The sequence below is a fragment of the Conger conger genome, chromosome 13 (genome assembly GCF_963514075.1).
Source record: "Conger conger chromosome 13, fConCon1.1, whole genome shotgun sequence".
Taxonomy (NCBI): domain Eukaryota; kingdom Metazoa; phylum Chordata; class Actinopteri; order Anguilliformes; family Congridae; genus Conger; species Conger conger.
This window is the reverse complement of record NC_083772.1, coordinates 45,267,823-45,294,394: the sequence shown is the minus strand read 5'-3', so window position 1 is coordinate 45,294,394 and position 26,572 is coordinate 45,267,823. Positions and strand designations below refer to the sequence as shown.

The 26,572-nt window shown below is 42.3% G+C and overlaps 1 protein-coding gene across 1 annotated transcript in view; it reads right to left on the bottom strand.

Moving 5' to 3' along the window:
• Window positions 1–3,424: 3,424 nt before the first annotated feature.
• The window catches only part of LOC133107596 (obscurin-like), a 44,380-nt gene continuing 21,232 nt past the window's right edge, over window positions 3,425–26,572 (bottom strand). The window contains exons 3-10 of the mRNA XM_061216581.1: window positions 16,003–16,167; window positions 10,771–10,870; window positions 7,950–8,189; window positions 6,038–6,053; window positions 5,016–5,214; window positions 4,193–4,268; window positions 3,862–4,011; window positions 3,425–3,690 (exon numbers count right to left, since the gene is read on the bottom strand). Of these exons, the coding sequence (XP_061072565.1) occupies window positions 3,510–3,690; window positions 3,862–4,011; window positions 4,193–4,268; window positions 5,016–5,214; window positions 6,038–6,053; window positions 7,950–8,189; window positions 10,771–10,870; window positions 16,003–16,167 (1,127 nt within the window). The 3' untranslated portion in view covers window positions 3,425–3,509. The remainder of the gene's footprint in view (window positions 3,691–3,861; window positions 4,012–4,192; window positions 4,269–5,015; window positions 5,215–6,037; window positions 6,054–7,949; window positions 8,190–10,770; window positions 10,871–16,002; window positions 16,168–26,572) is intronic.

Sequence of the window (26,572 nt, the reverse complement as noted above, 5' to 3'; positions counted from 1 at the left end):
TGACAAATGTATGATGGTTTTTGGTTCCTTATCTTACTTATTTTTTTCATGCACACCTTTTGGAGCTAGACATATGACATAAATCAACATTTCAAACTTTTGCGCTTTAAGGAACCTAGTTTGTCAAAATGTGCACAACTTGAAGAATGCACTACTTGATTCTAAAAGTCAAATTTATGGTGGTTGGTTTCCGGCCATATATACTTACTTTAGCAATGCACAACTTTTGGAGCTTGATATGACCAAAATGACTATTTCAAACTTTCTCGCTTTTCTAAATAATTAATAACTTGTAGCAATATCCAGTTTCTTGGATATTTATTGGAAACTCGCATTATTATAGTTGAAGTCCTTTCTCCAAAACGTAATGTTCATGTCATGCTTTACCATTTTTGCCCAAGATATGACATCAATTACAACTTATAAGATTCCACTGGGAGAAACAAGCTGTGTTTGGGTATTTTCTTTCATTCATAGCTTCTATGACTGCAACCAGTCCATTTAGATTAGATGATGCAATTTACTATATTTCTTATTGTAATATGGTTGTGAATTGTACATTTTGATGAAGGTTGATCCCACAGGTTGCTGTGCCTATCAACATTTTTATGAATTGACAATTGTTATCTTTAATTACAAAATCATATAAATATATATTTTTCTAACTTGTAATTTAGAGTGCTGACTATTAAACTAGGCTTTTTGCTATTAAAACCGATAGATTCAGAACTCAATATACGTATATTTTACTCAGTCACTTCACCGGCAGATTGAGTGAGATCATTTAAATAAGCCAATGGCAGTAATATAATACACATCCAATGACAATTAATAATAGTATTTATAATTTATGATATTTACCCATGTTTTGGGTACATGAATATATTTTTTCATAATTTTTTTTCATTCATTATAACTACAATAAGACAATGCACAATATGCAACAATCATGCAGGGGAGGTGGTGCTTTTTAATCTGTCACAGATGCACAACCAACTTTCTCAAACCTAACATTTCTTACATGCCCATATCTAAAACTACTCGCTGGTTTAAATGTCTGTTACAATGAATCTGTATGTGATTAAAAGCAAACCTGAACTCTAAATGGCACTGAGTTAAACATGAGCCCTTTCTGCAAATCTTAAAGCAAGGTTGCTTTTTATTAAAATTTTTTACTGTTAAGAAATGATAAAAAACGGAAAAGGGCCTTGCGCAAAAGTTTTGGAACCCTTTTGGATTATTCTTTGTACTTTTTAAAAAGATGATTACTAAAGCCCAGACCCAGGTAATTTACTCATTAGGGCTACAATGACTCAGGTGATTATAATTCCAGTGCTGAACTTTTTATTCTGAAGTAACTCCATGCCTTCTAAAGTATCCAACTGCAGTGGCTGTCCTGTCTGGTAAGAACCATGGGTTGAATTAAGATGGTTCACTTCCACCAAGAAGGAGAAGGTTACAAAAACTCTCTAGCTGTTGACAGGACAGTAATACAACATACTTTAAACAACAAAGGCCTACATGGCAGTGTTGCCAGGAAGAACAACCTCAACACAAAATTAAGCGCCTGAAGTATGTAAACATTGAGAAGTCTGTAGCCTTTTGGAACAATGTGCTTTGGACTAACAAATCCAAAATGTAATTTTTTGGCCACCACCAAAGAAGTTATGTTTGGAGAAAAAAAGGTGAAGCCTTTGTAGAGAAGAACACCTTGCCAACTGTTAAGCATGGAGGCGTGGCAGCTGGGGGCACAGGAAATATTGTGCAAGTAGAACACCAAAATCTAGAGGCTAATGTTCAATGGTCAGTCCAGACACTGAAGTTGAGTATTCCAGCAAATGACAGTGATCCAAAGCATACCTCAAAATCAACCATGACGTACCTCCAGGAAAGACGGATGAAGGTTTTGGAATGTCCCCAGACTTGAATATTATTGAGAATCTGTGGAGAGATCTCAACACGCCGAACATGCAAGGAGGCCTGGCTGGGTTCTTTTGCACAGGGCCTTTTCCCTTTTTTGTATTTTTATTTTGAAACAGTAAAAAAAATTTTCTTTAGTGTTGTACCATGGTGTTGAGGTCAGGTTTGCTTCTGTTCACTTTGATATTAACTATAAAAGGCTTTTTCACCAGGGGTGACATTTTTGCACACTACTGTATGACAGACTTTTGGCATTTTGAAATTCAGTTTATATCAGCTGAATAAAATAGCATTCACCTGTAAACGTCCCTCAATACCACTGGCACTGCCCTCTCCTGGCTTAAATCCTATCTCTCGGACAGACAACAATACATCAGCATTAACAACTGCAACTCTGCCACTGTTCCCCTCTCACAAAGTGTCCCCCAAGGTTCAGTGCTTGGCCCTCTCCTCTTCATACTCTACAGGCTCCCCCTCGGTGATATTGTCACAATCTCCGTTTCTACTGCTACGCCAATGACATCCAGCTGCACATCTCCACCAAACCCATCTCCCCTGCCTCTCACTCCACCCTGACTGACTGCCTGACAGAAATAAGATCATGGATGCAAGTCAACGTTCTGAAACTGAACTGTGACAAATCTGAAATGATCATTATCGGTTCTAAAGATGTCACCAAAGCCACTCACAACCTCTCACAACCCTCACAACCACTCACAACCCTCACAACCACTCACAACCCTCACAACCCTCACAACCTCTCACAACCACTCAAAACCACTCACAACCCTCACAACCCTCACAACCTCTCACAACCACTCAAAACCACTCACAACCCTCACAACCCTCACAACCACTCACAACCCTCACAACCTCTCCTTCACCAGACACTTTCACAGTGCTCCCCTCATACCCGTAAACTTGTTTGTTATTTTGACAATAACCTCTTTTCAAAAGCACTAAATTCACACAAAAAGCACTAAATTTCACCTCAGAAACATTGCCCATCTCCGTCCATTCCTCTCATTGAAGCCCTGGCCCATGCCTTCATCACATCCCGCATTGATTATTGCAACAGCATCCTCAATGGCACACCCTACACAATCCTCAATCACTCCTGTCCTCCAGTCCCTCCACTGGCTTTTCTAGTTTCAGCTTTCACTTTCACCATACGGTAGGTACTAGTTAGCATGCACAAAAAACACAAAATATATGTTTATTGACAACAGAATGTAAATAACTAATCTGCTAATCTATGAAAATTCAGTTTCTTTCTTAAATTGTAGACAATTCCTCAGTCCAATTAGCTTGTTCACAAGCTAACAATTCCTGTGGAAATGGATATCTCAGTATCTGATTTTACAATTTATTGAGTTAATAACATTTACGCAAACTCTTACAGAAAATCCAAATCAGAAACAGGCCAAACCAAAAAATAAACATGTGGTGGTATTCCACAATAACTGTGCATGAAGGAAGACAATTTTATTTTCCTGTTGTTCGCATATGGTTTGGTTTCACAGACATGAGGATGTGATTGCTTGCTGGTCAAAGAATGAGACATCCACATTGCTAAGCTGGACCTGCTCTTAATTGGAGAGTGGCATATCCATCTTTGTGCGGACTTTCTCCCGCTTGGTCTCCTGCTCCTGAAGATAAGCCTGCAGTTTGTCTGTGGAGAAGCACACAATGGAGTCGCTGTGCCGGGATGACCCATGCCACCCCTTCACCCATGGAAGCTGGAGGCACTCTGCAGCTGACGGTCTTCCCCTGCCAAAATGGAGTGGTTCATCAGGAAAAAGATGCTCACCTGTCAGTTTTTCACTTCCACATTAATGGGGAATCAGTTTTATCAAAGAGCGAGAGCCTTGATCTGGTGGAGGCTTGACTACTGCTAAAAGCTGCACTCACACCTCAGTGGAAAAGCTTCTGTAATCTCACCAGGTCTTGTGGTTAAGGGTCCTCTTAATGAAACTGACAGATCCCTCAGAAAGTCCCGGATAACACCTGCTAAACTGGATCCTCCCTTTCTTGATGTTGCTTCTGCTCTCCCAGTGTAGCTCAGATTGGAAGGGGTCATCTCCACTCAACCTATAGGTGGGAACAAAAGATCTCAGAAAATATATGCACAGATACTTATAATACTGCTAGAACTTTTTTACATTTTGTCCTGTCACACCATAAAATAGTCAAATCAATTATGAGGCAGAGAAATAACGTTAAAAAAATCTGAAACAGATGCGAAGCATGAACAGGAGACATGTACACTTACATGATGAAAACCAAAACACCAATGGCCCATATGTCTGTCTCAGGTCCCACACCTTGCTTTTCCAAAACTTCAGGAGCTGTGAGAAGGACAATACAAACTGATAACTATAACAGAGAAAGACTATTTATTTGTATCACAATGAATTTCACACGAGGCAGTTACAAACGGATCCAATAAAACAGCGTTTTCTTTCACAAAAACGAAACAAAAATAAATACTTGGGTAAATTAGGGGCACAACAGTCAACAAAAACAGGCTGTTCTCACAGGTGTTGTTAAATCAAGAATACAGAGAAAGATTTAATAGAAATTTACCTGCATAACAGAGTGCAAATATCTAGTAGTTGTGCTTCAGGTGGAAGTCTTGGTTTCAATGTACTGCAAATCCAAATGTAGCATGGGGGACTGTTTAAATGACACCACTTCCGGGTTACGTCATGCCCACTCGAGTAACGAGTAAAGGATCATTTAATTGGTTTACTCGGATACGGAAATAGATACGAGTAATGCAGCACTCGCTCACCCCTACAATCTTTAAAATTCACAGAAAAGTTTCATGTTTAACTTAACTTCATTCACAGTTCAGGTTTGCTTTTGATCACCTACAGATTGATTGTGACAGATATTTAACCAGGGGTGCCCAAATATTTGCACCCCACTGTATGCCTGGCTGCTCACTGTCCATTTATTACTGCATTGCAGAACATTGCAAATGTTTCTGTGCTGTGACTATTTCCTTAGTAAATCTGATGCTAGGCCTGTTAATTGGCAAACCAACCAAACTAACTCCTTTCCCCCCCCAGTAAAAGCAGTTTAAAAGCAACCTTTCATTTCCTGAATGTGATCCACAGGGAGGGTCTGTCCTGGGGTGAACGTCTGGGCTGAACTCAGGTCCACAATCTTCAGTAGGTTGTGATCTGTCACAAGCATGTTCTCAGACTTCAGGTCCAGGTGCACGATGAGGCGGTGGTGAAGGTATTCCACTGCACTCAGAATCTGCTGCAGGAGCTCTGAGACATGCACCTCCGCATACAGGTCCCTGCACAGACAAGAGGGGAACAGAGTTTAGGAACAGCACCTCCACATACAGGTCCCTGCACAGACAAGAGGGGAACAGAGTTTAGGAACAGCACCTCCACATACAGGTCCCTGCACAGACAAGAGGGGAACAGAGTTTAGGAACAGCACCTCCGCATACAGGTCCCTGCACAGACAAGAGGGGAACAGAGTTTAGGAACAGCACCTCCACATACAGGTCCCTGCATGACAAGAGGGGAACAGAGTTTAGGAACAGCACCTCCACATACAGGTCCCTGCACAGACAAGAGGGGAACAGAGTTTAGGAACAGCACCTCCACATACAGGCCCCTGCACAGACAAGAGGGGAACAGAGTTTAGGAACAGCACCTCCACATACAGGTCCCTGCACAGACAAGAGGGGAACAGAGTTTAGGAACAGCACCTCCACATACAGGTCCCTGCACAGACAAGAGGGGAACAGAGTTTAGGAACAGCACCTCCACATACAGGTCCCTGCACAGACAAGAGGGGAACAGAGTTTAGGAACAGCACCTCCGCATACAGGTCCCTGCACAGACAAGAGGGGAACAGAGTTTAGGAACAGCACCTCCACATACAGGTCCCTGCATGACAAGAGGGGAACAGAGTTTAGGAACAGCACCTCCACATACAGGTCCCTGCACAGACAAGAGGGGAACAGAGTTTAGGAACAGCACCTCCACATACAGGCCCCTGCACAGACAAGAGGGGAACAGAGTTTAGGAACAGCACCTCCACATACAGGTCCCTGCACAGACAAGAGGGGAACAGAGTTTAGGAACAGCACCTCTGCATACAGGTCCCTGCACAGACAAGAGGGGGACTGGGCTTAGGAATGATCTTCTTCCACTTTTTTCACAATTTACAGCAAAATACATTTATATTTCCGAGATTGTCATCTGAGAAATGTATTTTCAGTGAGTCATATCATCCCTGTATTACAGTGCAGTCCATAAGTGCTTTGTTCTGCACATTGGATTCGAAATTAAGCTGATGCTAACCATGCAGTTTCAATCTTAGTTAATGTTAATTTACATAATGTTCATATCAATGTTAGCGACACTGTGCATCATCCTTGTTGCCTACGTATGTGGAGACTATGACTAGATCGTATTAATTTGTTGAAACCAAACCATTTCTATAGTGATATGGAAAAAAAAACAGATTGAAAATGGCATCTTAAACAAAGGATACAGGAGACTGGCCTTTTACATTTTTGTTCTCATTGTGGTGGGCGAGAATTTCTTTAAAGGAATAGCATTATCTAGTCATAGCACTTGGTCTCGTCAAGACCGGCGTTTTGACAGACAGAGAGACAGATCTGTCATAATAATTATAGTATCCACACGTGCCAAAAAGACAACAGGTTTTGGAGAATTTTACTATCAAAATAGTCGTTAGTCACAGCGCTATTTCTGATGGTGAGCTCAGGCAACTGTAGATGCACTTGTCTTTAGATTCATTTTGATCCATTATTATTACCCCATGATAGCATCAGTTTCCCTCAGTTGTTCACCGAGTGATAAGATAGGGGAGATGTGCTATAATCTTAACATAGTTTTGTGACTGGGATACTCCCATTTTCAGTTCAGACCACAGGTTTTATATGGGATTTAAGTCTGGAGACTGAGATGGCCATTGCAGAACATGGGTGTTGTTTTTACTTGGTCATCTCTCTGTGGATTTTGATGTATGGTTGTCATAATCCTGCTGAACAATCTACCTACAACTACCACCTACCGTGTAGGGCCACCTGTAGCGTAGTGGTTAAGCCACGGGACTGGGACCCGCAAGATCGGTTGTTCAATCCCCGGTGTTGCCACAATAAGATCCGCACAGCCGTCGGGCCCTTGAGCAAGGCCCTTAACCCTGCATTGCTCCAGGGGAGGATTGTCTCCTGCTTAGTTTAATCAACTGTACGTCGCTCTGGATAAGAGTGTCTCCCAAATGCCAATAATGTAATGTAATGTAATACATACAACCAAATCTCAGCGTCCTAGCTGAGGCAACCAGATTTTCTGGCTAGATTTCTTGATACTTCCTTGTGCCATTCATCTTATTCATCTTGGTGCCACTGGCAGAAAAACATCCCCAAAACATCAATGACCCACTGCTATATTTGACAGTAGGTATGAGGTGCTTCTCCTTGTATGAATTCAATTTCACCGGCTAACATGCCGAGGGTATGTATGGCCAAACTGTTCAATTTTGGTCTCATCTGACCATAGCACTCTCTTCCACTCATAGTTCCAATGAGGTGTGGCAAACTCCAGATGCCTGGTTTTGTTTATTGTGCTCAGTAAGGGCTGTCTTCATGCCACCCTTCCAAATGAAAAATGTATGACTTTGGTTGATTCCACTGAATCATTAATAAAGCACACTATTTTATGCATGCAGGAACATAAGTTCATGTGAATAATGGCATTATTTGTATTTTATGTGCATATTTATCAAGGGTGCCAATAATTCTGGAGCCCACTCTTTGTCCGTTTCTAAATAGAGTCTAATAGCTTCACAACATACTTGACACAGCTGAGGTCAAACGCTATCAAGAGCATTGCAGAGAAATGTTGCTGTTGAAAATGTTGTTGAGCGATATTGCCAACGAGCTAAGAGATTGTTTTCACCCTTGATAATGACAGTAATGTGATTCAGAAGGCGGATAAGGCGCATTCTGTGTGTGATGGTGAGTCTCGTACCTCTCAGCCAGGTTATGCAGGAGCTCACGTCCAGCGCAGAGCTCCTGGATGAGCACCAGGTAGCATGGGGTGATGAACGCAGAACGTAGCTGGACAATGTGAATGTGGCTCAGCTTCTTCAACAGCTGGTATTCACCCAGGGCCCGCTGCTGCTGCTCCTGGGCGTAGGGGGTGAACTTTGCTGCAAATAGCTGCTTGCTCCAGTCGTCCTGGCACTGCCACACAACGCTGAAACGGCCTCTGTAACAGCACAGTGTTAACCACATCACTCTGTAACAGCACAGTGTTAACCACATCAGCACAGTGTTAACCACGTCACACTGTAACAGCACAGTGTTAACCACATCACTCTGTAACAGCGCAGTGTTAACCACATCACACTGTAACAGCACAGTGTTAACCACGTCAGCACAGTGTTAACCACGTCACTCTGTAACAGCACAGTGTTAACCACGTCACACTGTAACAGCGCAGTGTTAACCACATCACTCTGTAACAGCGCAGTGTTAACCACATCACTCTGTAACAGCACAGTGTTAACCACGTCAGCACAGTGTTAACCACGTCACTCTGTAACAGCACAGTGTTAACCACGTCACACTGTAGCAGCGCAGTGTTAACCACATCACTCTGTAACAGCGCAGTGTTAACCACATCACTCTGTAACAGCACAGTGTTAACCACGTCACACTGTAACAGCACAGTGTGAACCACATCACACTGTAACAGCACAGTGTTAACCACGTCACACTGTAACAGCACAGTGTTAACCACGTCACACTGTAACAGCACAGTGTTAACCACGTCACACAGTAACAGCACAGTGTTAACCACGTCACACTAACAGCACAGTGTTAACCACGTCACACTAACAGCAGTGTTAACCACGTCACACTGTAACAGCACAGTGTTAACCATGTCACACTAACAGCACAGTGTTAACCACGTCACACTGTAACAGCACAGTGTTAACCACATCACACTGTAACAGCACAGTGTTAACCACGTCACACTGTAACAGCAGTGTGAACCACGTCACACTGTAACAGCACAGTGTTAACCACGTCACACTGTAACAGCACAGTGTTAACCACATCACACTGTAACAGCACAGTGTTAACCACATCACACTGTAACAGCACAGTGTTAACCACGTCACACTAACAGCACAGTGTTAACCACGTCACACTGTAACAGCACAGTGTTAACCACGTCACACTGTAACAGCACAGTGTTAACCACGTCAGCAAAGTGTTAACCATGTCACACTGTAACAGCACAGTGTTAACCACGTCCCACTCTAACAGCACAGTGTTGTACCTACTGCTTAATTAGCACAAAAGCTAAATAGTATTTCACATCCTCTGAAGCCTGGTCTGTGTTTCTGCCTCCACTATAACTATTCCACATAGTGACCTATTCCACACAGCGCAGAGCAGATAAAGAACCAAGAAAATGCATTGTGATATTAAGATATAATGAGAAAGCCAGCGGAAAAATGAAGAAAATTAACCTAGTTATACAGACAACAGCCTTGGCTAACAAAATAGGAGAGATTGTATATGCTATATACTGTCACCTTCCTGTCAGCTTTGATGCTGTGAGAGATACTGTCACTGGCAGTAGTGCCACTCTATGGCTTCTATACATACAATCACTTTATTACACCTACTTATTAGGCGACATGGATCAGGCAGTAAGAGCAGTTGTCTGGCAGTTGGAGGGTTGCCGGTTTGATCCCCCGTCCGGGCTGTGTCGAAGTGTCCCTGAGCAAGACACCTAACCCCTAAATGCTCCTGACGAGCTGGTCGGGGCCTTGCATGGCAGCCAATCGCCGTCGGTGTGTGAGTGTGTGTATGAATGGGTGAATGGAGAAGCATCAATTGTACAGCGCTTTGGATAAAGGCGTTATATAAATGCCTGCCATTTACCCTATTAATGCAATTATCTAATCAGCCAATTGTGTGGTCGCAGTGCAATGCATACAATCATGCAGATACAGGTCAGGAGCTTCAGTTAATGTTCACATTAACCGTCTGAATGGGGAAAAATGGGATCTACGTGACTTTGACCATGGAATGATTGTTGGTGGCAGACAGGGTGGTTTGAGTATCTCAGAAACGACTGATCTCCTGGGATTTTCACAATGAACAGCTAAAAAGTCAGTGAGCAGCAGTTCTGCAGACAGAAACGCCTTGTTAATGAGAGACGTCAGAGGAGAATGGCCAGACAGGAAAGCTGATAGGAAGGTGACAGTCACACAAATAACCACACATTACAACAGTGGTATGCAGAAGGACATCTCTGAACACACAATGCACCTCTGGATAGGCTACAGCAGTAGAAATCTAAAAAAGAAATCTAGAAAATACCTTATAAAGTGCTCACTGAGTATAAATAGAAACCAAACATAACTATGCCTGTTTCCCTCTGGCGAGTATTTACTTCCAGAAAAAGACTTTTCAGTTCTGTAATGATAATACGTACATGCCACCTGGTGGTGGTTGTGCAAACAACTAGTTACTGTGAAAAAACTAAGTAATATATGCTAATTTACCACTGCCCAGCAGATCTCCCAAAGGAGGAGCAGCAAATGAAACAAAAAGTTTTATCACATGACATTGGGAACTTTTTTCAACAACCATGGACATTAAGCATGCAGCATTTTGTCGCACCAGCTGTTTGCCCCACAGAATTGCTGCTTTGCAGCTACATTTCATAAATATGTTCATCATTTATGGATACATTTTAAAATTACAATATATATGACATGCTAAAACTGGTGGATCGTGCTGAAAAGAAAATGTTGCATGTTTATAACCTGTTGATTTCAGAGAGGAAGCTGTAGGTCTGGTGGGATCTGTCTGAACCAGGGTTTGCTACCACTGGCAAGTCCACAGGTACGAGGGGAATGTGGGTGTCTGAAGGATGGAAAAGAAACAAGGATTGTATGAGGTTAGGTTTACCCAGACATTGGAGCAGGGAGCACTATTCCAGATAAGGTAACACACATAATACCACTATACTCATTCTAGTCCCATTGGTCAAGCCCTGTAATCCCAACAATGTTCCATACATTTCTTATGCTTCTCACATTTTAACTAAGGAACTTCTGAGTACTTCTTTGATGCTTTTTTAACTGCAGCAATCTGTATTTTGTTACTCTTTTCTTCATATACACTCATACAGATACCGACACAACTAAAATATTCAACCAAAAACAAGCCAGCATGCAGAACCCCTGAGTGAAAATAGAAGTGCACCCAAACTGCTTCCATATCAATTAAGGAGGTAATTAGAACCAGGTGTTGCTAATTGAGTGCACAAAATTAGGCAATAGGAAGTGTGACCACCTTTATGAAAAAGCAGAAACCTTTGACAGTTGTTTTGAGCTCTGAGGATTGTTATCGTGTGTGTGTGTGGGCGGGCATTTTTACCTTTCCTTTTCCACATCACTGAAAGCAATACAATGTTGCATCTCCCTACTATTTACACGCATTTACATCCTTCCCTCAGATCCCAGATTTCATACATTTCCATCCACTCTAATCTTTATTTGGGTAATGTTCTCACCTTTCTTTTTCTTTGAAAGTGGCGATTTGCAGAATTCCGTGGATGCCCTCTTGTGTGATCTTGCATCTCCAACGCCTAGCAGCTTTCCCTTTGGAAGGGGAGATTCTTCTTTTGACCTGTTGCCTTAAAAACAAGTTAATACACAAATTTAGTGTAATATTTAATTACATGAAGTGTAATGAAATATCCCCTTGAAAGTTTTTCTGTATTACTCTGCAACAGAAACTCTACAGAACATACACAGAAATGCAGAGATATATACCCTTGAATCATGTACTTGCCATTTTGGGGTTTATGCCTAGTTTTTGCTCTTTTTCTGCTACTCTTTAAAGTGTCTTTTTCATGACACTGTAAAAAGTGCTATACAAATAAAATTGATTTGATGTGAATGAAAGTGACAGGCTATAATGGCAAAGGCTTGTGCTGGCAGGAAGACTAACATACAAATGCAAATACAACTGAAGCAATATGACAATTGTACGTTTTGTGAAATGTAATGAGGGCATACCTTCCCATTTGTCTTTACTGTATTTCCTGCACAGCAGCTTAGAAAAACTGGACACAGATTCAATCAGCTTCTTTGAGATGGACAGATCTTCAGCTCTTTGTTGCGGGTGCAGTGAGGAGGGAAAGTCATGTCCTTTTTTTAGTGCGGACCCAGCTGTCCCAGGTTCCTTCCCAAAAAACTTCTTCAGCAAAGATTTTTCAGATTTACCAGTCGGGGGGCTGGTGTCGAGTTCTGACTGGGAAGGATAGCGCCAAAGATTGCTAGATGGTTTCTTGTTAGATAATTGAGGGACTGTAGACTCTTCTTGAAAAATGTTTGTATCAGAGATGTTGTGAGTACAGCCTGATTTGTCCCCCATTTTCACTGAATGTTTCCGCTCTTTGATCTCCTGCTGGCTCGGGTTTTCAACTTCAACTGACACATCAGTAATATTGAGGGGACGGTGTAAACTGAAAGGACCCTGTTCCTCCTTTTGAGGATCAGGTGAAAGGATCTCTTGGAATGCCTCTTGAGTGTCCAGAGATATATTTTGGAGCCTGTCAGATCGCTCCAAGGAACTAGGGATGAATAGCTGCGACTTTGTGATTAAGGGGTTTTGTTGCAGCAGGTCCGTCTTGGCTGGCTGCATGCAGCTCAGTGTAAATGTGTGCTCAGCTTGCCTTGTCTCTGGAATGGGGCTGTATCTGAGTTCTTCATCCAACCCCGGAGCAGATATTACATGTGTCATATCTTTAACCTCTTCAGATAGGGACCGCTCCATTAAAGACTGAGTCATCTCAATCATACCAGTCTTGTCAGCAGCAAGTGAATGCAATGACCTGCTCCCCATCTCTGGTTCCACAGCCGACTTTGCTGATTTTTCAAGGTTGGTATCAGAAGCGTCTTTAGGAACATCATCATCCTCATCACCTTTGAATGCCTCTTTAGTGCTAAAATCATCCACCATTTTGCTTTTTCCCCCTGATTCCCTCAGTTCAGTTAAGCCTGGGATCATCCCCATATGACTGTCTAAGGACCTGCTCCACCACTGATATTTCTTTGCCGTGTTAAACTGAGGTGTTTTGATGCCGCTGTCACAAGAGATGGATTTAGCTAAGGTTCTACAGCTTGATGGACCACGTCTCTGGCTTCTCCTTCCTTCTGTACTGTCCTCTCTACTCTCCACAAAAGGCTCATTCAGCTGTTTGTTGGACAGTTTCATATAAGATAATTGAACGGTTGTAGACATTTCCCGAAAATCATTTATACAAGAGATTGTGTGAGTACTCCCTGATTTGTCCACAATTTTCCTTTCCTCTGACTTTTTTCCCTCTTTGATCGCTAGCTGGCTAGTCTTGTCAATTTCCTCTGACACTGCAACCTGGTTATCTGTTTTTGACTTTTTAAACCCCACATCCGTTATATTGATGGGACAGTGTAAACTGAAAGGACCCTGTTCCTCCTTTTGAGGATCAGGTGAAAGGATCTCTTGGGATGCCTCTCGAGTGTCCAGAGATATATTTTGGAGCCTGTCAGATCGCTCCAAGGAACTAGGGATGAATAGCTGCGACTTTGTGATTAAGGGGTTTTGTTGCAGCAGGTCCGTCTTGGCTGGCTGCATGCAGCTCAGTGTAAATGTGTGCTCAGCTTGCCTTGTCTCTGGAATGGGGCTGTATCTGAGTTCTTCATCCAACCCCGGAGCAGATATTACATGTGTCATATCTTTAACCTCTTCAGATAGGGACCGCTCCATTAAAGACTGAGTCATCTCAATCATACCAGTCTTGTCAGCAGCAAGTGATTGCAAAGCCCTGCTCCCCATCTCTGGTTCCAGAGCTAACTTCACTGATTTTTCAGGGTTGGTATCAGACCCGTTTTGAGGAACTTCATTATCCTCTTCATCTTCCTCATCACCTTTGAATGCCTCTTTAGTGCTAAAATCATCCACCATTTTGCTTTTTCCCCCAGATTCCCTCAGTTCAGTTAAGCCTGGGATCATCCCCATATGACTGTCTAAGGACCTGCTCCACCACTGATATTTCTTTGCCGTGTTAAACTGAGGTGTTCTGAGCCCGCTGTCACAAGAGATGGATTTAGCCAAGGTCCTACAGCTTGATGGACCACGTCTCTGGCTTCTCCTTCCTTCTGTACTGTCCTCTCTGATCTCCAGAAAAGGTTCATTCAGCTGTTTGTTACACGGTTTCATATAAGATAATTGAACAGTTGTAGACATTTCCCGAAAATCATTTATACAGGAGATTGTGTGAGTACTCCCTGATTTGTCCACAATTTCCCTATCCTCTGACTTTTTTCCCTCTTTGATCTCTAGCTGGCTAGTCTTGTCAATTTCAACTGTCATTGCCACCTGATTATCTGTTTTTGACTTTTTAAACCCCACATCCATTATATTGATGGGACGGTGTAAACTGAAAGGACCCTGTTCCTCCTTTTGAGGATCAGGTGAAAGGATCTCTTGGGATGTCTCTCGAGTGTCCAGAGATATATTTTGGAGCCTGTCAGATCGCTCCAAGGAACTAGGGATGAATAGCTGCGACTTTGTGATTAAGGGGTTTTGTTGCAACAGGTCCTTCTTGGCTGGCTGCATGCAGCTCAGTGTAAATGTGTGCTCAGCTTGCCTTGTCTCTGGAATGGGGCTGTATCTGAGTTCTTCATCCATCCCCGGAGCAGATATTACATGTGTCATAGCTTTAACCTCTTCAGATAGGGTCTGCTCTATTAAAGACTGAGTCATCTCAGTCATACCAGTCTTGTCAGCAGCAAGTGATTGCAAAGCCCTGCTCCCAATCTCTGGTTCCACAGCTGACTTTACTGATTTTTCAGGGTTGGTATCAGAAGCGTTTTGAGGAACTTCATCATCCTCATCACCTTTGAAAGCCTCTTTAGTGCTAAAAGCATCCACCATTTTACTTTTCACCCCTGATTCTCTCAATTCAGTTAAGCCTGGGATCATCCTCACATGACTGTCTAAGGACCTGCTCCACCACTGATATTTCTTTGGTGTGTTGAACTGAGGTGTTTTGACCTCGCTGTCACAAGAGATGGACTTAGCCAAGGTTCTACAGCTTGATGGACCACGTCTCTGGCTTCTTCTTCCTTCTGTACTGTCCTCTCTGATCTCCAGAAAAGGTTCATTCAGCTGTTTGTTAGACGGTTTCCTATAAGATAATTTAATTGTTGTAGACATTTCCCAATAATCATTTATACAAGAGATTGTGTGAGTACTCCCTGATTTGTCCACAGTTTTCCTATCCTCTGACTTTTCTCCCTCTTTGATCTCCAGCACGCTAGGGTTGTCAATTCCCTCTGACACTGCCACCTGGTTATCTTTTTTTGAATTTTTAAACCCCACATCCGTTATATTGAGGGGACAGTGTAAACTGAAAGGACCCTGTTCCTCCTTTTGAGGATCAGGTGAAAGGATCTCTTGGGATGCCTCTCGAGTGTCAAGAGATATATTTTGGAGCCTGTCAGATTGCTCCAAGGAACTAGGGATGAACAGCTGGGATTTTGTGACTAAGGGTCTTTGTTGCAGCTGGTCCTTCTTGGCTGGCTGCATGCAGCTCAGTGTAAATGTGTGCTCAGCTTGCCTTGTCTCTGGAATGGGGCTGTATCTGAGTTCCTGATCCATCCCCGGAGCAGATATTACATGTGTCATAGCTTTAACCTCTTCAGATAGGGACTGCTCCATTAAAGACTGAGTTATCTTAATCATGCCAGTCTTGTCAGCAGCAAGTGAATGCAAAGACCTGCTCCCCATTTTTGTTTCCACAGCTAACTTTACTGATTTTTCAGGGTTGGTATCAGAAGCGTCTTTAGGAACATCATCATCCTCTTCATCTTCAAACCTCAAACTCCTCTGGCTTCTTTCTCCTTCTGCATTGTCCTCCAGAAGGGGTTCATTCAGCTGTTTGTTAAGATGGGACCGGCGGTGCTGATAACTTTGTTCCTTTGCCTCATCCGAAATCACCCCACGGACAGAACGCTCCCGGGAGCGGCTGTAGAAGGTGCTGGTGATAAGCCCCTGCGTGGGGATGGGATTCACACCAAGAGTAGAGTCTTCTGTCTCAGACTGGTGTGACGACAGCATCTTGTGACACTGCTCCAGACACCCCGCCTTTCTGGACTCCTTGGTTTGCTCTGAAGATACAAAACAGACTTTTATGTAAACCACAATTTACAGGGAGGGCACTTGATACCCCCAACACCCTGTTCAGTACTTTACCTTGATGTTTTGTCACTTCATTTGATGGATCTGAAATCATTATTCTCTCCGAGAGCACAGAGCATTCATTGTGTTCCTCCTTCCTGCCGTTTTCTGGGCTGTGCTCGTAGAGTTCATCCCAGGCATCCATTTTATCATACTCAAACACGGATTCACTGCTAAGAGAAGTGATGGTCTGGTCATGCTGGTCTTTGGAGACAATCAATGATGTATGCTGGGTTGGAGCCACCAGTAGCTCTGGCTTAGACTGCAGTAGCATCACGGATCTATCATGGGTGTGAGGGTGCTACAAGGAAACAAGGAGCTAAGAGTTACATCACAGAATCGCATGTGCAGTAAAGATCACCCTTCAGCAGAGGCCCCACCACTAGCTGCCAGTATTGTGTTCTCATCTCTCATTGACATTCTTTGCCCTTCTCTTTGTGCTGTACATTAAAGACATGAAATCAGCCGGCTCCAGCCAGTTGTATGCAGATGTTTCTGCACTGTTTGTCCTCACCTACGTGCAAATCTAAAGTGGAAGAGGTTCTTAGTTGGGAGTTAGTCAACATCAGTCAGTGACTTTCTGACAATGTTGACAGTGTTTATTATTATTATTATTATTATTATTATTATTATTATTATTGTTTTTTGTACTTTTCTACTCAATCTGGAGTGGTTTAAATATCTCAGAAATGAATGGGAATATTGAAATGCTATGAACACACCATTCTAGACGAAGCCGGACATTTGCCAGTTGGTTTGGTGTCGATATCACCAAAACTGTGGGAGGAGTAGGAAAGCTAAAGAATAACAGTACTGTGTTGCTTCACAATCACACAAATAATAAAGTTTAATTTCAAATAACAATAGTAAGTGAGTCCAGCAGTCCAGCAGGGCAGGGTCGCCATGGCAACTTGATCAGATCATGTTAAAAGCATGGCTGTAAGCACTGATAGCAAGTTTTATGTCAATTGACTCGACTGGGTGTAACTGAGATTTGAGCTCATGTCCTGTTTAGGTAATTTGCCTTTGATTCGGCTGTAATGGATGAAAGTTTTTGAGAATCAAAAATGCATCTGATAACTTTCGTGAAGCTTGGACTGAAGAACATAAATATTTTTTTGTTTATTGCAGAGCCCTCCAATCCAATCCAATCAGCCTAACCTGCCTGTCTTTGGACTGTGAGAGGAAACCCACACAAACACAGGGAGAACATGCAAACTCCACACAGAGAGGCCCTGGCCGACCAGGATTCGAACCCAGGACCTCCTTGCTGTGAGGTGGCAGTGCTACCCATTGTACAATCCCTGCCGCCCATCAATTGGTGCATTTAACTTTTTTTAAATTGGGCATACAGTTCAAAACTTACATGCGTAATCGTACCTCCAACTTTGACCCGTTGGTGGCGCTACATAGCCATTCTGACATAGTGTAGCTTAATGGGTAAATAATCCCTGTAAACCAAATTAGGAAATGACATCTACTTAAGACAAATTACAGCTTGTTAAAATACTGGGGAATGCAGTTGTGGTTGCAGTGAAAACCATCACACACAGTGGTACCCCATGACCGAGTTTGAGAACCACTGATCTAGGACATGTCATAGCTGTCGTGAGCCCAGACCCTGTGCCGAGCTCAGACCTCACGTTCCCACGAGCAGTACCCCACGCGGAGGTGTCTCGGAGACAAACTCTCTTTTCCTTTAAGTACTTTCGAACGTCCTGGAGAACTGGTAAGTTCTACTGAACTTCCAGCCCAGTCTCGAAGTGAAGTGGTGTGACGCAACACTGTTATATGATCTCCTGTATTCACTGTAGTTTTTCTAGTTGACTCAATTCCACTCAATTATAATTATGATTAAGCTTATTTTATTGTAGTCAAGTAAATAGAATTATACAGTTCACAGCTTAAATATGATCTTTCAGTTTGCTAGTCACATACATTGCTTTATATTCTTTCAACCGTATACCGGTCCCTTTACGTGATTCACATAAGGTTCATATAACCCCTTTGTTTTTATAATTCACCTTTCCACCAGATGTTAATGTCAAGATACACCCTTTAAATATCCATCCTCTTTGGCCTTTACCTTATCCTATAGCTCCCCCTTCAGGGATTTAAACGTAACTATTCCTAGAATATTATGGGCATAAACACCCTAAAACTTCTCTACTTTTTTCCTACATTATGTAGTATCTTACTGAAAAATAAAAGACATAAAAATGAAAGGAAACTTATAACGTTGAACTTCTATGTGCTACTTTTCCTACTTTTACAAGTAATATAAATTATAATTACCACTCAAGCTTGATTATAGTTGTTCTGCGTTGCTCTTTCTTCAACAGCCCGTAGATATCTTGTGAAGCGAAATTATAAGAGGCTTTTCTAAAGTCTAAAAGCTCACTCCTTATATATCCTGAAACTTGTATACAAGTGTACTTATTTTGGAAAGACATTCATCCCGAAATATCCCCATTATACCGAGTGGGAAAACACTAGCTCTTATGCAACTTTTTTAATGAGCCTATTCATCACTGTTATCTCCTGGATTCTCTCCATATTGTGACTTCATACAAGCCAGCAGTAAGTGCCTTCCACCAGCTCAATACATTCTTCAGGTGCTCTTTCTTGTGTCGCCTTAAGGGATCTACAAAGGACATCCAACTAATAGCCGAGTGTAATTCATCACCCAACTCCTCTACAGTCAGTCCTTTGAATCTATCCGACAAATTGTCAGTGCAATAATCAGGGAGGCCCTTAAAGCCTCTTAATCTTCTTTCGGTATTAACATCCCTCCCTTTTTCCTTATCTTTCCTACATTTTTCCATCTCCTCATACTCTTTTATTTCCCAATCATCCATATTGTTTTCCTCATCTTTTTGCTTTAACCAGGCCTTATGCTCCTCCCCTGTAGGAGCAAGCCAACACTTCTCAACCAAGAATGTTATTATATTTACCGTTTCTTTGAAAGCCAGACCAATCACTCGTTCAGCATGTTGAGTCTCCTCCAAGGTCATGCTGGAATACATTCTACGCATGGCCTCAGTCAGACCTCTAGCCTTGCTCTCTAGTACCCTAAATCTAAGTCCTCTGACTTCAGACTCCTCAGTGTCCATAAACGGTTGTACATTTGTCTTGAACCACATATTTTTCCTCTTACGGGCATGCTTACTACCACCCCACTGGCGTGTGCAAGGGGTTAACAATGCATTCCTGCCTAACCCATCTTCTGTCAATCTCTCATCAGGCGGGCCTAGGGCCGGGTCCTCGACATAGCACACGGGTACTCTAGAACATATCATAGCACACGGGTACTCTAGGACATATCATAGCACACGGGTACTCTAGGACATATCATAGCACACGGGTACTCTAGAACATATCATAGCACACGGGTACTCTAGAACATATCATAGCACACGGGTACTCTAGAACATATCATAGCACACGGGTACTCTAGGACATATCATAGCACACGGGTACTCTAGGACATATCATAGCACACGGGTACTCTAGAACATATCATAGCACACGGGTACTCTAGGACATATCATAGCACATGGGTACTCTAGGACATATCATAGCACACAGGTACTCTAGGACTTATCATAGCACACGGGTACTCTAGGACATATCCTAGCACACGGGTACTCTAGAACATATCATAGCACACGGGTACTCTAGGACATATCATAGCACACGGGTACTCTAGAACATATCATAGCACACGGGTACTCTAGAACATATCATAGCACACAGGCATCTTGGTCAACATGGCTGTCTGCTTTAGCCATGAGTCTGCGAATTTAGTAATCTTCTGTCACAATCTTCAATACAGCTTTATTTTGTTATTATTTTATTACAGGATTAAGAGTTTTGAAACGTCTTCCATATACACGTGGGTTCTTACACGTGGCTGAGAATGTGCCTATTCCCACTTCTAATTTGCGTGTTTTTTTTCACAAACAGATTATTTAAGACGATAAATGACCACTGAATCTTGAACAATTCATCAATTCTAAATGATCAATCAAGGAAAGATAATCATAGCATTCCACATGGAAAACCAGACCAGGCTACCTGTGATGTGAGATGTTCTGTGATCATGCTGGAGAAGACGGCTCTTCCAGTGCTCTGGATGAAAATATCCTCCACCGCTTCTGGGATGGAATGATGGCCTAGGGAGAGGAAAAGGGAAATAAATTAAACATTTCTTGTTATCTAACTCCAGAGTTATACACTTTGGTTGTGTGCAAACACATTCATAATATCCAAAGGACAAGATGTCACAATGCAAATATCCTGACACAATATCATCCTGCTGCATTTGTTGATTTATTTTTACAAATAATATATTCTAATGTGATGTGTCAAATGGAGACAGAATACTTGGTCTGGCATTTTGTTCTCAGTTGCAAAGAAATAAACTTCCTCAACAAAGCAGCTGGAATTTAGCTAAATGAAGGCGTGATTTTCAAACACAAAACCACTTTTCCTGTCCGTCAATTAAACATTTTGGAGAGTCGCGACTAAGTTTCCCTTGTAAAATTAACAGTCAGAAATTTGAGTTATTCTATGGAGATGAAAGTGTTTTTTTTTAAATGCAAACTGCGTCATTGCTTCAGAAGGTTAACAAAACAGTTTAATCGAAAACATGTGATTTTGTTTTTATTGAGGTTCATATACAATATATCGAAATATTATTTATATGATTGAGATAAGTCTGTAAGATTGACATATGTGTATATGATTGAGATTGAGATATGTCTTTATGACTGAGATATGTTTATTTTATTGAAATATGTTTATATGATTTGTATACACTCAGTGAGCAATTTATTAGGTAGACCGGTACATCAGTTTGTATTGCAAATATTCAATCAGCCAATCATCAAGAGATTGAGCTGTTTTTCACACAGAATTGGGAAGAAATGTGATCTTTGACCGTGGAATGATTTTTGGTGCCAGACAGGGTGGTTTGAGTATCACAGAAACTGTTTCACGCAGGGTTTCAGGCACTGATTGTTGGAACCGTGTGCACTGTGCATGCCTTATCTATTAAAGTAATTTAGTATTTCCTTCTGAATTGGCTATGTTATGGTTATTCATGAACTGATTTTTCTTTGCCATAGTGCAATGAATAAAAATGAGAACACATGGCTGGGATTCACCAAGAGAGCCATCTTCTCTATAAAGACTTTAAAACCGATGTTGTTGCCACATGCGTCATCCGATACAACTAAGAGCGGACTTTAAACAAACATGCAAGTAAAATAAATTCAAACCAGATTAACATGAGGAAAATATTAATCATTGGAAGGATTGGAAGTGACGTCAAGAAGTTTCAGTTGGAATGATTTCAATGAGGTTATTTTCAGAAATGGGGAATGTTTTTGTGCTTACTCTTGACAATGACTTGGGCCTTGGAGCTGACTGGCCCAGCATCACATTCATAGAGCCCTCTGTCCTTCTCCGTCACTTTGTAGATTGTCAGGATTGCCTCTTTGTGCACACGACGTGTGAAGTACTTTGATGAGTTCCATAGTAAGCAACCATCCTTGTACCACATAATATGGCAGGCTTTGGAGGTCTTGCATGACAGGACCAAACGTTCTCCTTCAAATGCTTCACAGTCCTGTAAAGCCTTTGTGATGGTTGGGCGTTTTTCTACAAATAAAAAAGGCATTAATCATGAATACCAACTACTGTACAACAAACCAGTTTCAAAAATGCAAATGTGCAAAAAAAGTTTCTGTTTAAAGAGCATGTGTTTATTAAATCTGTTTTAATAGCTTCTTCCTTTGGAAACCACTATTGTAAGATTCTATGATCTGGATTATTTAGTTACAGAAAACTGAGCTTCCTTTGCCTGACTTTAAAGGAGCACCACCACCTGCAAAGAATGTTAAAGCATGAATACTGGTCTTCAGCAGCTCAGAGGAAGAGGAAGTAGGAATACAAACATTCGATGGAGGAAAACAGGAGGACAGTACAGGCCCAGTACATTTATGCACCTGTTCGTTCCCGAATCAGTATCACACGGCACAGTCAGTGTCATAGTGCAGGGGCACAGTCAGTGTCATAGTGTAGGGGCACAGTCAGTGTCACAGTACAGGGGCACAGTCAGTGTCAGTGTCACAGTGCAGGGGCACAGTCAGTGTCAGTGCCACAGTACAGGGGCACAGTCAGTGTCAGTGTTGCAGTACAGGGGCACAGTCAGTGTCAGTGCCACAGTACAGGGGCACAGTCAGTGTCAGTGCCACAGTACAGGGGCACAGTCAGTGTCAGTGTTGCAGTACAGGGGCACAGTCAGTGTCAGTGCCACAGTACAGGGGCACAGTCAGTGCCACAGTACAGGGGCACAGTCAGTGTCAGTGTTGCAGTGCAGGGGCACAGTCAGTGTCAGTGTTGCAGTGCAGGAGCACAGTGCAGGGACGCAGTTGGCATGAAAGTTGATTCCATATCAACATACCCTCGTCAGGCTGCAATTTGCGCTGCAAGTTTCATGTACGGAAATCTGGTCCTAGGTATGCAGAATTAACTAATTCATAACTCAACTTATTTTGCTTTCCAGTAATGTCTACTAACCTCATTGACAGTGCATGGGATGAAACCCTGGTTTGTGGTTCTGCGGAAATATATAATTACCTCTGACAAGGAGGAAGGCATATGTTCTCTTGCCTCCAGCCTCAAAGGTGATGACACCTGAGTCCTTTCGAGCCAGGCTCCTCATGGTGAGGGTGTGGTGACCACCGGGGAGGACTTGGATTTCACTCCAGTGGTCATTATGCAGCAGAGTCCAATCCAGATACCACCTGACATCGTAGAAATCGCTGGGACAGACACAACACTCAAACACGACGGTGTCACCTTCCAAACACTTTTTGTCTTGCAGCTCTTCAATGAAAACAACCTTTCGTCCTGCAGGGCAACACAAAAACAAATACAAAAAATTGCTCATCTTTCCACAGAGATCAACAGAACACACATTTTGTTGAACTGTCTGAGCAATGATGCAGTTTGCATTACAAAAAAATAAAAAAACACTCTCCTTAGAATAACTCCTATTTCTGACTGTAGGATCATATTTTTAAGGGAGGGGATATTTTGCAAGGGAGACTTAGTAGCAACTGTTGAATAGATGGACAGTAAATGGGTTTGTGTTTGAAAATCACGCCTTCATTTAGCTAAATTCCAGCTGTTTTGTTGAGGAAGTTAATTTGAACAAAGTGCAACTCGCAACCTACATGAACAGCACTATTATAATAGGTATTGTGCAATAAAATACTCACGTTAATATCTATATATTCTACAACTGTATTTACCATTACAGCTATTGGAACCATTGTTTTGGAGGCAATACAGTACCTGCTTCAGTAGCTATAAATCATGAAGTTCATGGCTACAAAATAAATAGTACTTATTATATTAATACCTTCATGAATACCAATTTTTGTTTTTACAATATAGTTAAGAATAATGCTAATTTTTATAATGTATTACTGCTGTACATAATTAAACATATTGCTTGAAATCAAAAAAAGAAAACCTATAGATATGGCTGCATGATGTTTCAAAGAAGGGCATCTCAAGGTCATTAGAACATACAGAGCAGGTCAGATAAGCTACAATGCACACAGAAACCACTGTGCAGCCATGAACATCAATTCCGGTTAACATGGAAAATAGGACAAGTAAGGAATTAGGGCTAAGTACAGTATCAAGAAATACAAATGCAAATACAATATAAATACAACTGCTACTAGACTGGACAACAAGGGGCTAAGAATTCAGACAGGTGATCAAGCAAATGGCTTATGGTTATGGTGTTATGGTTATGGTGCAGTGTGAAGAGATGGGTCTTCACACTGCAGCGGAAAATGGGCAGCTATGGAGCGGTTCCTATAGGAATGAGGAGGTGGTTCCACCACTGGGGAGTTCTGGTTAAGAAGCTGCGCAGTCGAAGAGCCAATCACGCTGAAGCTGCGCAGTCGAAGAGCCAATCACGCTGAAGCTGATCAGTCGAAGAGCCAATCACGCTGAAGCTGCGCAGTCGAAGAGCCAATCACGCTGAAGCTGCGCAGTCGAAGAGCCAATCATACTGCTGGCAGGATGTGCAAGTCACCCTGTGGGAGCGGAGCGGTCGAGCCGTTCTTGTAATGTAGGAAGATGGGAGCGACATGGCTCAGACAGTAAGAGCAGTCATCTCATTGGCTCAGGCAGTAAGAGCAGTCGTCTCATTGGCTCAGGCAGTAAGAGCAGTCGTCTCATTGGCTCAGGCGGTAAGAGCAGTCGTCTCATTGGCTCAGGCGGTAAGAGCAGTCGTCTCATTGGCTCAGGCGGTAAGAGCAGTCGTCTCTTTGGCTCAGGCGGTAAGAGCAGTCGTCTCATTGGCTCAGGCGGTAAGAGCAGTCGTCTCATTGGCTCAGGCAGTAAGAGCAGTCGTCTCATTGGCTCAGGCAGTAAGAGCAGTCATCTCATTGGCTCAGGCAGTAAGAGCAGTCGTCTCATTGGCTCAGGCAGTAAGAGCAGTCGTCTCATTGGCTCAGGCGGTAAGAGCTGTCGTCTCATTGGCTCAGGCAGTAAGAGCAGTCGTCTCATTGGCTCAGGCAGTAAGAGCAGTCATCTCATTGGCTCAGGCAGTAAGAGCAGTCGTCTCATTGGCTCAGGCAGTAAGAGCAGTCGTCTCATTGGCTCAGGCGGTAAGAGCAGTCGTCTCATTGGCTCAGGCAGTAAGGGCAGTCGTCTGGCAGTCGGAGGGTTGCCGGTTCGATCCCCCGCCCGGGCTGTTTCGAAGTGTCCCTGAGCAAGACACCTAACCCCCAAATGCTCTTGACAAGCTGGTCAGGGCCTTGCATGGCAGCCAATCGCCGTCGGTGTGTGAGTGTGTGCATGAATGGGTGAATGGAGAAGCTTTGGATAAAGGCGCTATATAAATGCCTGCCATTTGATCTACATGAACTGACTCAAATCAATATTTTTTTTAGTGAGTGACAATACTACATACATTTCAAAGTGGGATCACCAAATAAACAACATCATATCCAGGCCTACATTTACATTTTCTGATAAGGATAGGTCTTGTGAAAACAAGACCAGGCAAGCCTGGTTTAGTCGGACCCTGACCCCTAAGGTGCAGTCACAAACTATATGGGCCGCCTGTCAGTGCAGAAATGGAACTGGACCCTTCTGGTTTCGTGGGAGTGATAAAACAGCTCTCCCATGAAGTGATGTTAAATATCACTCCCATTTATAGACTGCATTCACTTCCTTCACTGAGGCATTTCCATCTCAGTTGGCTACTTAAATATATTAAGGAATAAATATAAAGAATATTAAACAACTTTAGTGGCTTTAAGAGCAGTGTATTGTGGTTTTAGTTGCAATTGGACACTTGTAGCTCTGAGATTGCCATAGCAGAGAACTGTTTGGTGTCGGTGGTGGAAATGACAAATCGGTTTGTTGAACTGAATCAGTTGGACAAGATTCTAGTCACTTTGACTATGTGATTAGCTCACTGATGCAGTCAGTGGAGCAAGCGCATGAATATTCCAACAAGCATCTTCAGTCCAGAATGAAGTGTCATAATCATCCCCACCAACCACTTATCATTTATTTCCAGCTATTTTGGCATGTGGGTTAGAAGCTAGCATGAATTTGAAGCATCACTTTTGACTAGAACAGAAGCTAAACCATTTTACCTCCAATATCGTGACTGCAAAGCAAAAAATAGATGAGATGAGAATGATTACTTTTGTACCTTTTTTTGGCTTAAAACACTCAATATGTCATATAGAGTCAGAGAATCCCTGCCCTCCCCTACACAACATTACCTTAAAAGTTATTATGGCTGATGCATTCATAATAACCATTTGATTTTTGTTCAGTTTCTGTTTACAAGATGAATATTGCATGACTATTAATTGCTTTTTTGTTATTTCTGTTTCTGAAGCGGAAAACAATTGGCCAGAATTTCTATTTCTCCTAGTTTACTGTTTGTATTTTTAAATTGACTCGATAGCCTCCCCAATGATTCTGTCTGTGGTTGCAATCTTGTCGTATATAGCCCTATATGAGTTTAAATGTTTGGGACAAAATAACATAAAAATAAAATAGTCATGTTTTGTACATGGTTGCATATATTTTGCATGTGACTGAAGATGCTTGGTTTTGTTTATTGTGCTCAGAAAGGGTTGTTTTCGTTACACCCTTCCAAAGAGTTTGCTGGTATGGAGGTGCCATTGTATGTTTGTTTTTAGACTTGGTGACCCCAAGACACAAACAATCTCTGCAATTCTTAAATGGCAATCTTTCGGTTACTTATGGCCTCCCTCACCA